A 13885-nucleotide genomic window follows, 5' to 3' on the forward strand; every position below is an offset into this window, starting at 1 on the left:
ATGCACAGTACCAGTTAAGAACCAGTTTGTGTCTTATGTTTTATTTAATTTCTAGTGCCTGATAAATAATTAGTAAGTATGAACTGATGATAAATCAGTAATGAATAGGCCATGTAACTATGTATAGTCTCTTGACTGTATGTTTGTCTGACATCCGCGTTATACTTTATTCAATTATAATAACTGTTTTAGTTTTAGTTAATTAAGTGATCAGAAGAAGAAATAGTATTTGTTATGCTTTTTGCTCATTTCCAGATTTATCACATATGCAAGGAAATATTGTACTTGAGGTAGATATAAAACTCTAATCTTTACTTGTATGCTTATCAGAAACCAAAATCAAACTGTAGCACTGCTAGATAGTAAAAAGGCAGTTATGGAAATATCCCTACTGTGAAAGGTCTATTTCTTAACTCCATCATCATTATCATTAGCTAAAAATATTTCTTGAACTGCCAACCTATATATAGCACTGAATTCTAGGTCAGGTGTCAGCAAAGTAGTGTCTGCACCAATTTTTAAAAATAAAGTTTTATTAGGACACAGCCACACCCACTCATTGCCAGTTTGTTTACCTATTGTCTGTGGCTGCTTTCAGGCTATGACAGCATCGAGTAGTTGTGACAGAGACCATATGGCTTGCAAAACCCAAGATATTTACTATCTGGCCCTTTACAGAAAAAGCTTGCGAGGCTTCTGGCTAAGTGCTTGAATATAGTGATTAATGAAAGGAAAACCACATTTACTACTTCATGGCTAAATCAGGTTCAGCAAGTAAAATAGCAACAAAATACTGAATAATAGATTATATCCACATGCCTTAAGATAATTTTTCAAAACATTTAAAAAGCAAATTCCTAATTTTTAGTTTTACATGTTTTACTGTTTGATGGTTGAGTCCTAATTCTACCTCACTATCCCACCAGAAGAGATAAGGATCCAGCAACAGAAATGAGAAGTGAGTTATTGAATACACACAAGCTTACTTGTTTGCATATAAATTGTCCTTAGATTAATATGAATCTACTTTATTAATAAGAATATTAAAAGAAGAAAATAAAGGAGCTTCTTCTTTGAAGTTAGTTTCTTGAGAAACTTAAGCTCTAGTGCCCTAAAGTACCCCATCTAGAATAGTACTAATTATGTACTATCCTTCAGAAAATCATTTTCTGAGCCCTCTGGTTCAGGTAAGCACCCCTGGATGAAAAAAGCTGATTAAGAGGATTGGTGGAGAGGCTACAAAAATGGAAAACATAGATTAGTAAAATGTATAGAAGATTAAGAAGATGATAACATTTGCTAACATCTGAGGATAATAAAATTTTGAAAGGAAAAGAAAAATCTGTGATTGGCATTGTCTTCTTAAACTCTGTGGTTTCTGTGGCCTAGCTTTTATTAGTTTTCACTGTAGATTAGCTTTTACTTTCTTGTAGTCTTCCCCACCTCTCTTTGTATGCTGCAAGTAGTAAGTTTGGTTTGACTGAAAATACGGAAACTAATGGAAAAACCTACCAAGGTAGATTAGATTCTAAAAGCTATATATGCCAATAAACATATATGATGCTATAAACTGTACCTTTCTAGTCTAGTGTTTGGAGAAAATATGTCAGCTACTCTTTCTCACACCGCAAAATATCAGGCTGGTTATACTCAGTATCCATTGGAAACTATATGCCAAGATCACAGGCCCTACTTGGAATTTTATCCCAGTTTAAGGGATCTGTGGATGACCACATGGATTTAAGATCACATTTGGTAATTATTTACTCCTTCTCCTATTATAAGGGTGGTAGATAACTTAGCAAATAGTATCATCATTTTCTGACATAGCAATTCAGAACTTAACTTTATTACCTTTCATTTTTGAAATTCATTAAGCTATAGGATTGATATATGTAGGTGTATGATATATGTATATTCTAGGATTTTTACATTGCTTCACCTCTCTAAGCATTAATTTGCAATTTTTGTTTTTACATAGCTTCCTACTTGTATTCATATAGTATAAAAGCTTTGCCTATAGTCAGAAATTCTAAGAAAAAAAGGAAATTCTAAGTAGAATTCTGCTGCCCTTACTTATCTAGTGTTTCAAAGAGAAAGAAAGTCTGCTTCATGCAAAAAGAAGCTTTGCAAGAGAGATCTTTATAAAATAAAAGCATGTGATTCAGGGTTTTCTTCTTTCTTTCCCCCCAAAGTTCAAAAATATTTTCTAAAAATGATTGCAAAAACCACAAGAAATGCCAATAACAGTTTCTTCTTTTTAAGAACTACGTGTGACAGAATCAGTTGAGAGCTATCCCCAAGAGATGTCTGCTTGGATATAACTGAATATATTCATTGTTGGGAGGGAAGGTAGGAGTAGGCATTTTCCTTCCCACCACAGGATAACCCCTTCTATTATAACTTGTTCACCAACAAGTTCTGTGCCCTTAATAACTGAACCTAGAATGCTTTTTCCCACTATCCTGTGTAATTACAGTTTGTCTGTCAGAGTATTTGCTACCAGTCATTGGTGTCTTGGTTAAAGCTTTCTTCAGGAAATTAGTTTTCCAGTATCTGTAGAACATTCCAGTATCTTCATTATTTCTGTCAGAATACTCTGTCTTCCTACACATGGCATAATCCAGATTATCAGTCACCTATTACATCTGATAGCATTGTCATCAATGTACTGTACTTTGGAGAAGTTCAGGCTTATTTTCTCTGATGTGTTAGTTTTCAAAGATCTGCTTTGAAAGATCTACTTTGTAGATACTATCTACTTCTACTTTTAATCAATGCAATATTTTATTAATGTCTATTAAATTATCACTAAGTTACTAAGGAGCTGTATAAAACCACAGTTATGGAAAAGGTTTCCCAAATGCCAGATTTGGTAATAAGTCAGAAATTTAAGAAAATTAAGTTATTCTTTCCAGGTATTTAGTGATTTTTTAGGTATACAATTCAATGGCATTAAGTACATTAACAGTGTTGTGCAACCATCACCCCTATCCATTTTAGAACATTTTTATCATCCCAAATAAAAACTCCACAACTATTTAAGCAATAGCTCCCCATCCTCCCTCCCCGACCCCAGCTCCTGGTAATCATTATTCTACTTTGTCTCTATGAATTTCCCTATTCTAGATATTTAATATAAGTGGAGTCATACAATATTTGTCCTTTGGTGTCTGGCTTATCTCACTTAGCATAATGTCTTCAAAATTCATTACATGTTATAGCATGTATCAGAAGTTCATTCCTTTTTATGGCTAATATTCCATTGAGTGTATATAGCACATTTTGTTTATCCATTCATATGTCAGTGAACAGTTGAGTTGTTGCCATCTTTTGGCTGTTGTGAATACTGTTATGAGCATTGGTGTAAAAGTTTGAGTCCTTGTTTTCAGTTCTGTTGAAACTATTTGAGGAACTACCAAAATGTTTTTCATAACAGCTGTATCATTTTACATTCCTACCAGCCGTGCTCAAGGGTTCCAGTTTTTCCACATCCTTCCCAGCACTTGTTATTTTCTGTTATTTTTCAAAAATAGTAGCCATCCTAATGGGTATGAAGTAGAATTGATACATTCTTAATATAGTGAAATGTTACCTCATAGTTAGTTAAGACTCTACCTGTCAGTTGGCATGTCTTCTTAACTTAAACTTTGTAAACAAGATCTTTGTTTAGGGACTTCCCTGGCAGTCCATTGGTTAAAACGCTGTGCTAAGTGTCCATCATCGGATGAATGGATAAAGAAGATGTGGCACATATATACAATGGAATATTACTCAGCCATAAAAAGAAACGAAATTGAGCTATTTGTAATGAGGTGGATGGACCTAGAGTCTGTCAAACAGAGTGAAGTAAGTCAGAAAGAGAAAGACAAATACCGTATGCTAACACATATATATGGAATTTAAGGAAAAAAATGTCATGAAGAACTTAGGGATAAGACAGGAATAAAGACACAGACCTACTAGAGAATGGACTTGAGGATATGGGGAGGGGGAAGGGTAAGCTGTGACAAAGCGAGAGAGTGGCATGGACATATATACACTACCAAACGTAAACTAGATAGCTAGTGGGAAGCAGCCGCATAGCACAGGGAGATCAGCTCGGTGCTTTGTGACCACCTAGAGGGGTGGGGTAGGGAGGGTAGCAGGGAGGGAGACGCAAGAGGGAAGAGATATGGGAACATACGTATATGTATAACTGATTCACTTTGTTCTAAAGCGGAAACTAACACACCATTGCAAAGCAATTATACTCCAATAAAGATGTAAAAAAAAAAAAAACACACTGTGCTTCCACTGTAGGGGGCGCAGGTTCCATCCCTGGTCAGGGAACTAAGATCCTACATGCCTCTTGGCCAAGAAAAAAAAAAAAATTAAGAAAAAGAAAAGCTCTTTGTTTAAAATGAGACTGGTGATGATGATGGCACCCATAGATTGGGTTTTTCTTTGCCCAAAATGACGTTTTGTTATTAACTAGAATGATGAGCTTTGTGCTACAGAATATAATGTCATATTAAATTAAATAATTCGTAAAGGCTCTAAGTCATTTTTGTTTGACTTTTTAAATTTTATTTATTATTTATTTATTTGGCTGTGCTGCGTCTTAGTTGCAGCATGCGGGATCTGTAGTTGCGGCATGAGGGATCTTTTAGCTGTGGCATGTGGGATCTAGTTCCCTGACCAGGGATCAAACCTGGGCCCCCTGCATTGGGAGCACAGAGTCTTAGCCAGTGGACCCCCAGGGAAGTCCTTAATGTTTGACTTTTATATACCTATAGAAAGAATGTATAATTAAGTTACAAATAATAAATTGCTACAGTTTTAATTATTTAAATAAAAATTTGCCAAATTCCAGTAAGACAGAAAATTGGAATTTATCAAACTTGAAAGTAAGTTAGATTGCCCTTGCTGTTACTTGGGGATTCAGAGGTAAAAGTAATGACAAGAATGTGATGTAAAATAGTACTTCCCAAACTTTAAAATGCAGAAGGGTCATATGGTGATTTTGATAAAATGCAGATTCTAATCAGTAGGTCTCATGGGGCCTGCTCTTCTGCATGTTTAACAAGCTCCTGAGTAATGGCAATGCTGCTGGGCAGGGGAACACCCATTGAATTGCAAGAATTTAAACTATTAGTGAGACAGAACCCAATTGATAAAAAATACTTTACAGCTCTTAAGGCATGAGAGGCTAAATTATAAATATTAGGTAATCTATTTGGAACTTTTTAAAATGTGTGAATAAATGTACTGATGAAAGAAAATCTGTCCTAGTGGTATTGAGCTTTAGAATCATGCTTCCAGTTCCTCTATTGAAATGCTTCATCTCTCAGTAGTCACTGTGCCTCAGTGTTCTCAACTTTACATTTGGAACAGTACTTCCCACCTGTGCTTTTACCTTGATGTTGATGAAGGATACTTTTAAATTGCCTTTTCCACGTTTTCCTCTTTAGGGAGTGCCTTGGTGAAGCCCATGAGCCTTGTGACTGCCAAACATGGAAAAATTGGCTACAAAAAATAACTGAAATGAAACCAGAAGAACGTAAGAGGAATTTTAGATAGCTACATATTTTATAATAGCATTCAAAAGATAACATGGTTTTATTTCTTAGAGTCTTCATTTAAAAATGAAGTTTTAAGTTTTCAAGTTTGTTAATGCGAGAGCCCGCCTTTTTAACCCCTCTAACCAACATCCTTTTGGAGATCCCAGGGGGGGAAAGCATAGACAGGTTCCCTGTTTCTAATGGACTTATTAGGACTCCAGGGTAAACAAGGGTCACATTTAAGTTCTGCTCCTATAGTCCTTCCCTTTTATCCTGGGGTGGGCTAACTAGCTTTTCTGTACTTCATGAGAAGAAATGTATGATCTGTACTGAGAGGAAGCTTCTTATTTCCTTGGAAACTTACAGTGGAGGATAAGGCAAGTTAATTTCTTGCTCATGTGGTTCTGTAGATTTACTTACATTAAATGCCATGTCTATAACTAATTTTTACTGAGATGTCTATAAATGTATTACTTCTGTTAATCCTCACACAAATGCTATGAGATTGATGCTGGTTGTCCCATTGTACAGATAGGAAGCTAACAGATTGGATTGAGTGACACAGGGGAAACAGAATGGGTTTGAATTAGCCTTCCTAATAGCAGTTCCCATGTTTGACAAGTAAATATATCTGCTTTGCCATAATTTCTCACCTCCTGAAGTAAATATTTTATGACAACTGTCATAAAATTAATATAAATGATAACTAATTTGGTGGTTTTTAACATTGTAAAGAATAGTGTTAGTTTGAAGTATTGCAGATGAGGATTAAGAATTCACACACTTCGTCTACACTTATTATGAGCAAAGCACATAATAAAGATGATGCCAGCCTTCAAAGAGTACAGAGGCTAGAAGGGAAGCAGTCAGATAATTACAGTATCATATGTTAACTAACACAGTTGGATAAAGATGAGAATACAAAAACAGAAACAACTAACTCACATTGGGGACAGAGAATGTTAAGGAATCTTCCTGACAGCAGCAAGATATGAGTTGGGTTTCAGCATATCCACAGAAGCAGAGATGTGGTAGGTAATGTCAGCAGCTGAAGTGACACTGGGAGAGACTGGCTGGCAGCCATGAGTCCCTAAAGGCTTGTATTATATTGGGCAATATACCATTGCCCGAGAGATTATTCTCAGCAGTTTATATTCACAAGATCGATTTTGTGCACTGACTCGGGGTTATTCAGATCCATGGAAAAGACACTACTTAGGTAAACCAGAATACCAGTTTATTCATTGACAATGAGGACGATCCCTTTCACATGATGAGAAGGCTCATGTCCTTTAAATGGGAGCAAAGGGAAGTGGATAATTTTAGGATATTTTTTAGTGAGGGCTGATTAATCATTTCTATCCTGAACGTTCATCATTCAGTCAACAAATATTTTTTGAGTACCTGCTTCCCAAATCAAAAAGATTTGTATAGATTGTTTTTGTTCCCCAGGTTCATTGTATCTCTCTCTTGAATACCAGATAGAGCTTGCCATTGCTCTCTGGATACCCACCCATTAGCCCTATCTGTGTATGAGTATGTCTATGTGTGTGAGTTCCATAAAGAGATTAATACCATTACCCTGCAACACCTTTAAACATGACAAGACGACTGGATTTTGTTTTCTTCTCCTGCTTCTGACACCTAGAAACATCTATATTTCTATTAGAGATGGCTTGCTATTGCCCACCTACCTGCATTTCTTTATACATTCTGTGGAGTTTAAAATTATGGTCCAGGGGAGACATTTGTGAGAGATGAGGCTGGAAAGGTAGGTGTTGCCAGATTGTGAGGGTTCTTGCCAAATTGTCTGAATTTTTCCTATTAACAGAATAAGCCATAGAATGCATTTTTTGGATAGGGAAGTGGCATTGTTAAAGATACTTTTATCAAGATAACTGATAACTAGGAAGGGTAGACTAAAGGAGAGTTAGGTCAGAAGTAGGAAGGTGAATTTTTAGTTTGGGTCACAGGGTAGATCATGATGTCATTGGTGAAATTAGGAAATTCAGGTAAAGGAGTAATTTTCAGGGGAAAATAATGAATTTTGTTGTGGGCATTTTGCACCTGAGGTACCTACAGGACATATGTGTGGAGATGTCCAGTGGCTTTTAGAAGTGCTTGTCTCCAGCTCAGAAAAAATGCTGAGAAAACTTAGGAGTAACTTGTTGCTTTTAAATAGTATCTTCATTATGTGTTTAGCATTTATTTAGTGCTGTTTTATGTTAGAGTACAGAAATAAGATGCCCTCTATGCTCTTGAAATTTACATTTTAGAGTTGGAGACAGGTATGTACAAAACTCAGAAAAATAAGTATAAAGGTGGTGTGAGAGAACAGTATACCTGTGATACATTGTGAGGGAGGGGAGGGACAAAGGAGCAGATTAGTTAGGAGATCATCTAGGAAAGAGGTAAGGAAAGCTTTATAAAATAATTGATACATAAGCCGTGTATTGAAAACTGATAGATGTTCTTCACACAGACCAGAATAGGAAGGGCATTCTAGGCTCATGGTAAAGTAAGGCTGTGAAATAGCATGGCGTATGCAAGGACTGCAAATAATTCAGTTCAACCAGTGCAAAGGTGCAGTGAGAGATGAGACTGCATGTGCAGGGGTGGGGGTTATATGTAATGCTGGGAGGTCTGACTTTACCCCGAGATACCAAAAAGGAGTTTTGAGTAGGAAAGTGATAACTGAAGATGTTTGCTTAGAAAAATCATTCAGGTGGAAGTGTGGATGATGAATTAGGGGCTATTGAGATACTAGGTAAGAAAGCTGTTTCTGAGACAACTTCAACATGTCCAGGTGAGAGAACATAAGGGCTTGAACAAGACAGCCAATACAGATGGGAGAGGAAAGGTGTTTACAGGAGAAGTAAGAAGATAACTTTTCATTTTATTAAGTTATTAATCTAGTGTACTTACCAGTTGCCTAAAAGAGTTAATGCACCACAAGAAGTAATTAGTACAGTATAGTATTTAATTCTTGAGGAGAAAATGGCCAGAAGTATGTGATTTGAGATATAAAGCAAGTATTTTGAAATGGGTGACTATTTTTAGTTATCCCTTGCCAATGTAAAATTGGATCAATCATTCCATATTCACAAATAAGTCTTATTAGAGAAGAAGAAGGAGAATGACCTGGCTAGTCAGTACAGATTTTTGGAGGGACTCTGACAGATTGTCCTTGCATAAGATAATGATCCTGATAATGAAGAGAGAAGAGAAATAGAAGACCTAGTGTATACGTTCACAGTGTATACGAACACAGTGTATACGTGGTTACCTCTGGTGGCCAGAGATAGGGAGACCTCAAGTAAAAACTGAAGATAGTCCTCAAAGAGTCCCAAACAGGATTTTAATTCAGAAAGATGGAGGAACTTTAGAAAATTGGATAGGAGGCAAGAGACACAGGACACCCGCAAGTGGTCCACTGCAAAGGGAGCCAAAGCCAAGACTGCAGAGAAAATTCCCCATTGCTGAGAAAAAGTTGTCTCACTGTATTGATGTGTAATCACCACAGTGAAACTTGGTGGTAACCAGTAGACTATTAATGGCCACTTTTAAGTTTATGAAATTTAGGGTAAGGCTTAAAGCAAACAATAATAGGCCACTGTAATACTTAAGTAGAACATCACTGTTAAATATACAAAAATAATACTCCAAAAAAGAAAAGTATGATTTAATGCTGTATTGGGTTCACATATTAATTTGGGTCATGGTCACATATCTTTGGCATAAGAATTTTCAACCGAACTTGTAGATTCATGAGATCGTTTTCTCCCTTATCCCTAGTTTTCCAAAGTCTTTGAGTTATGAGACTTAAAAGGAGTGACAAAATCTAATTGATCAGAAAAATATTAGAAAATATACTGAGCTCAGTTGAAAGAATTAATTCCATATAAAGATTGAAATACTGTTTTTCAGTACTGAAACTGCCTGTATTGCAGCTTATCAGAGCAAGAAGCAGGAATGATTATATTTTCTGTGAAATGATAGTTAATTTATAAAAATTTAAGACCAGTTTTTTTCATAGTACATACTCAGTAATGGTTATTGAATGAAATTCAATAGTCTTTTAAGAATTCAGTCTTTAAAAGCAACTTTGTTTTCACTTGAGCACATGTTGATTCTACTAATAGATCTGAGATTTTTATACTGTAATACGTGATTAAATGAAGTTAATTTTTCTTACAAAGAGACCTAAAAGCACACTAGATTATTAAGGAAAGAAGATCAAGCTATATTAGACATGCATCTGAAGTGAAGAGTTTGGAAGTCAGTAGGGATGGAGAAGACTCACCAGGTAGATTGAAGGGAGTTTGGGTATTGCAGGTATTGAGAAAAGTATGTACAAAGGGCAGATGTATGAAATGAGCATGTTCAGAGCACAGGTAGTAAAGGCATTTCTTCCCGTTCAAGTTTTTGTTGTACTAATAGTTGGTTATTTTCTGAGCATGATTTACTTCATATAATCCTCTAGAATGCAGTCAGAAACTAGCATTCTCTCCAAGGGTAGGAGAATAAAACTGTTAATGTTGCAGGCCACACAGCTGCTTTGTTTTAATGGCTTTGTGCTTTATTTATTATAACAATGGACAATAAAGGTCATAAGAATATGTTGGAGACTCTGAGCTAAAAATAATGTTGATGCTAAAGGGAGGAGAAAGGCCACTACTTTAAACAAAAATTAGACACTGTACTTAGTGATTAGGTTTTATAGCAGTACTCTTTGTAAACAGCATTACCTTCACAGCTGACCTTCATAGCCATTAAGTATAGTATGTTCCTTCTGAAACTCCTGTTCTCCACCAAATTATCTGAGCATGCTCTGCACCACACCCTAATCGAACCATCTTCTACCAAGTGGCCTTAGAAATGGAGTGCAGTCTGAGCAGTTCGTTGCTGCTATTGTTTCTCTCTGCTATGTGGAATTGAAAACCAGTGCTTTACAGTCCAGCAGTAGCTGCTGTTCTGTTGTTGACACAAACTTAAGTCGGTAGGCACCCAGGGTTCCTTGCAGCAAGACACCCCCTGCCTCCACTCCTCCACTGCTAGGCTCCATCAAAGGGCTGTTGCTGGTGCTCATCTCTTCCAGTTCATATGCAGAGCCAGTTCCCAGGGGTCAGACAGCCCAAACCTTTGTCGCCTTTCCTCTCCATTAAATCTGGGGGTTGAGTAACTTTTTCTTTTAAACTTCAAAACTTCTGATTTCTCCCCTGCTTTCAACAGTAGGGCTAACCTGTTACCCAACCCTTCCTAGAATATCTGCATATAATGAGGGTCTTAACTGAATGGACTACTCTCAAGGATTTCAAAGTGATTTTCAGACATCTCTTTCAGTAAAGAAAAGGTAGAACTTCCCTATGTACTTGAAGTTAGAAAACAAACTTCATTACTGTCATTCTTGCAGGAAAAAATAATTTTTTAATTATGTGTCTACCACTCTCTCCAGCCCCTAAATCTCTGCATGGGTGGTGGTGGAGATTTATAGAACATAAAATGTAAAAGTTAGAGTCTTTAAAAACCCTGGCATTCTTTAAGAGTGCAGATCTCAAATTAAAGTAGAATAAACAGAGTTTAAGATGATGAAGAGTATAAGGTTAGTGTGGGGATAGAGGGTGGGAGGACCTTACCAGTAGTTAGTGGCCAAATCATGAAGGGCTTTGTATTCTTTGCTAAAACAGTTTGATTTTATCTTGTAGTCAGTGGGGAGCAATTAGAAGATTTAAAGATTTGTATTTTTAAAAGATCACTTTATAGAGGCAATATAGTGTGGGTTGTGAGGGTGGGGGGAGAAGGATCTGGGAGCTAGGTTGGTTTCTGTGTTTTAATTGTCTGGGAAGAAGGTGTGGACGATCCTAGCTAAAGCAATAAGAAATGGGAATGGAGAGAAGATGGATATGAAAGAGGAAGAGATAGAATCAATGGGACACAGTAGATGAGGGAAAGAGGAAGGTGTCCAAGATCATGCTCTTCCTGGATCTATTCTGGGTAGAAGATCATATCGTTTAACAGGACAGGAGATAGAGAAAGGAGCAGATTTGGGGGAAATGATGAATTTACTTTCAGACATGTCATTGGATTCATTTTTATTTTGTCTTAAATAATCATGGGTAAAAACTTTGCCATAGACCCTAATAGGAAAATAAGTATATATTTAAAATTGAGAGACCACCTGCAAAGAAAACTTTGAGTGTTTTTCCATCTGGAGTTGTACACTAAATCATTTATTTCTGTATTTGTGCTTTATATCCCAAAGTTGTGGGAGTTAGTGAAGCTTATGAGGATGCTGCCAACTGTCTCTGGTTGTTAACTAACTCCAAGCCTTGTGCTAACTGTAAGTCTCCAATACAGAAGAATGAGGGATGCAATCACATGCAGTGTGCTAAGGTAAGTTAAAGAGGATTGTACAATACATGCTTTGCAGTTAGAACCTTCATTTGATTGTGAATCCAAAGAAGAAATGCTGTAAGCATAGGTATCTTATTGGCTTTCAGATGGATTCTAGAAGATTGTATTCTACATTCTTTGTTAAATAACATAAATGTTGGTTTATATTACTGAATTTTACAATCATGATGAATGTTAAAAATAAAGGTAAGGATTCAGTGGTACTTGGCCAGATCAGAAATGCCTGAGTCCTTCCCTCCCAGTCACCCACTCCCCCAGTGAGGATTCTGAGAGAGTTTTGTGTATATATAAATAATGTTAAATGATTGAGTGCTACCTTACATAGATCTCTTGCAAAGCTGATTTTGGAGCACACAGCATAGTCTCAAGGTCCAAGTCAGGCCCCAAGCAATCCCCCTAAGTCCAAATTTAAATCCTTGTGTCTATATAAGAAAGGTGCCCGAAACAGTGGGCAGACTTTAGGTTTGCTAATGAAATCATCAATTAAATAAGTAACTCATTACTATATTGAAAATGAAAATGTCACTTGGCTAAAAATTATTATAAATAATTACTGTTAGAAGGCTACCTTCCTGACCTAGATTGCATAGAAAGAAACTACCATATTTAAAACAAATATTCTGGAATTAAGTTAATAATATTTTATTAATCCATGCCTACATTTATGAACATTTTTGCTTAACTGTAATATTATTATGACTTCAAAAATAATGACAGTTACCAGATGATTTTATATTATAATAAATTAACATGAATGAATTGTCTTAGTGAGACAGCAATGATTTCCTAAGAAGAAAAACTTAGTAGTGTTCTGAGTAAAATGCTCAGAATTGCTTATTAGTTTAGCTGATCAGGCCAAAATTATTTCATTTATATGCAGTCCTATCTCCAACATCCATATTAGTTTTTTCTTGGACAGTCTGATATAGACTACATAGATGTGTAAAAAAAAAATACATGTTGACCATAAAAATCAGCAGTTGGGCTACTAATAAAAGGGCGGGATCCAACATTACCTTTATTTCAGTCATAGCACCTACCAGCAGTAAGTAGTTGATAGATATGTATTGAGTGAATGAATATTTTCATGAATTAATCAGGCTAATGATGTAAGGTAATTTATCTTAAACAGATTTTGCTTAAACTTCTTTTGCATATAAAAGAAACATTTACTTACATACTATGTAAATGTAGTCTTATTTAACCATCTGAAGTATTTGCATTGAACAGAGGAAACTGATGAGTAATTCTCATGACATAAAAGGAGACATCTAGGAAGTGTTTATACTTTTATAGGTTTTTTAAAATGTGGGACAACAGGTAATATGTAATTGAATCTGTTTTCTAACACAATGACTAAATCATAATATACCTTTATTAATGCTTCAATATTGATTATTACTCAGTAGATAGTTTTTACTTTCTGGAATCAAATTGTTAAACATTTTAAAAGAATGACAGGTTTGGCCCTATAAAAATAAGTTCATTTATTTTAAAAACTCTCTTTATTCATTTCCCTTTAGATAATTTTCAGGAAGCTATTTAAATATTGCATCCTTACACATTTTAAATCACTTATAGTAATTTATTGATCTGGCTCTGTGGAAAACTATGCTGCAACTAAAAAATAAAAAATTATTAAAGTTCTATATTCTTTTTCTTATCATAGAATGTAAAATTTTGCTGTTTGTAGAAAGTTTTGCCACTAATTTTGAGAGATCAATGGAGCTGTACTGAAGGGTACTTGGATCAAATCAGGCACAAGGTTTGCTTTTAGCAGGCAACAAAAGAACTTGCATACTGTCAGAACCTTGAAACAGGTACACAATTTATTGTGTAAGTACATGTTTGTGAAGGGCTAAATGAGGACAGAGACTTTAATTCAGCTCTCTGTTCGTGACATACCAGGTAGAGAAAAAATTAATGAA

General features: G+C 35.7%; 1 protein-coding gene across 4 annotated transcripts in view; it reads left to right on the forward strand.

Moving 5' to 3' along the window:
* Positions 1–13885, forward strand: part of ANKIB1 (ankyrin repeat and IBR domain containing 1) — a 158868-nt gene that overhangs the window by 125878 nt on the left and 19105 nt on the right. For all 4 annotated transcript variants that reach the window (XM_082662378.1, XM_082662381.1, XM_082662380.1 and 1 more), the window contains 2 exons: positions 5454–5542; positions 11806–11936. In XM_082662378.1, the coding sequence (XP_082518504.1) occupies positions 5454–5542; positions 11806–11936 (220 nt within the window). The remainder of the gene's footprint in view (positions 1–5453; positions 5543–11805; positions 11937–13885) is intronic.

Source organism: Grampus griseus, assembly GCF_964374135.1.
Source record: "Grampus griseus genome assembly, chromosome: 9".
Taxonomy (NCBI): Eukaryota; Metazoa; Chordata; class Mammalia; order Artiodactyla; family Delphinidae; genus Grampus; species Grampus griseus.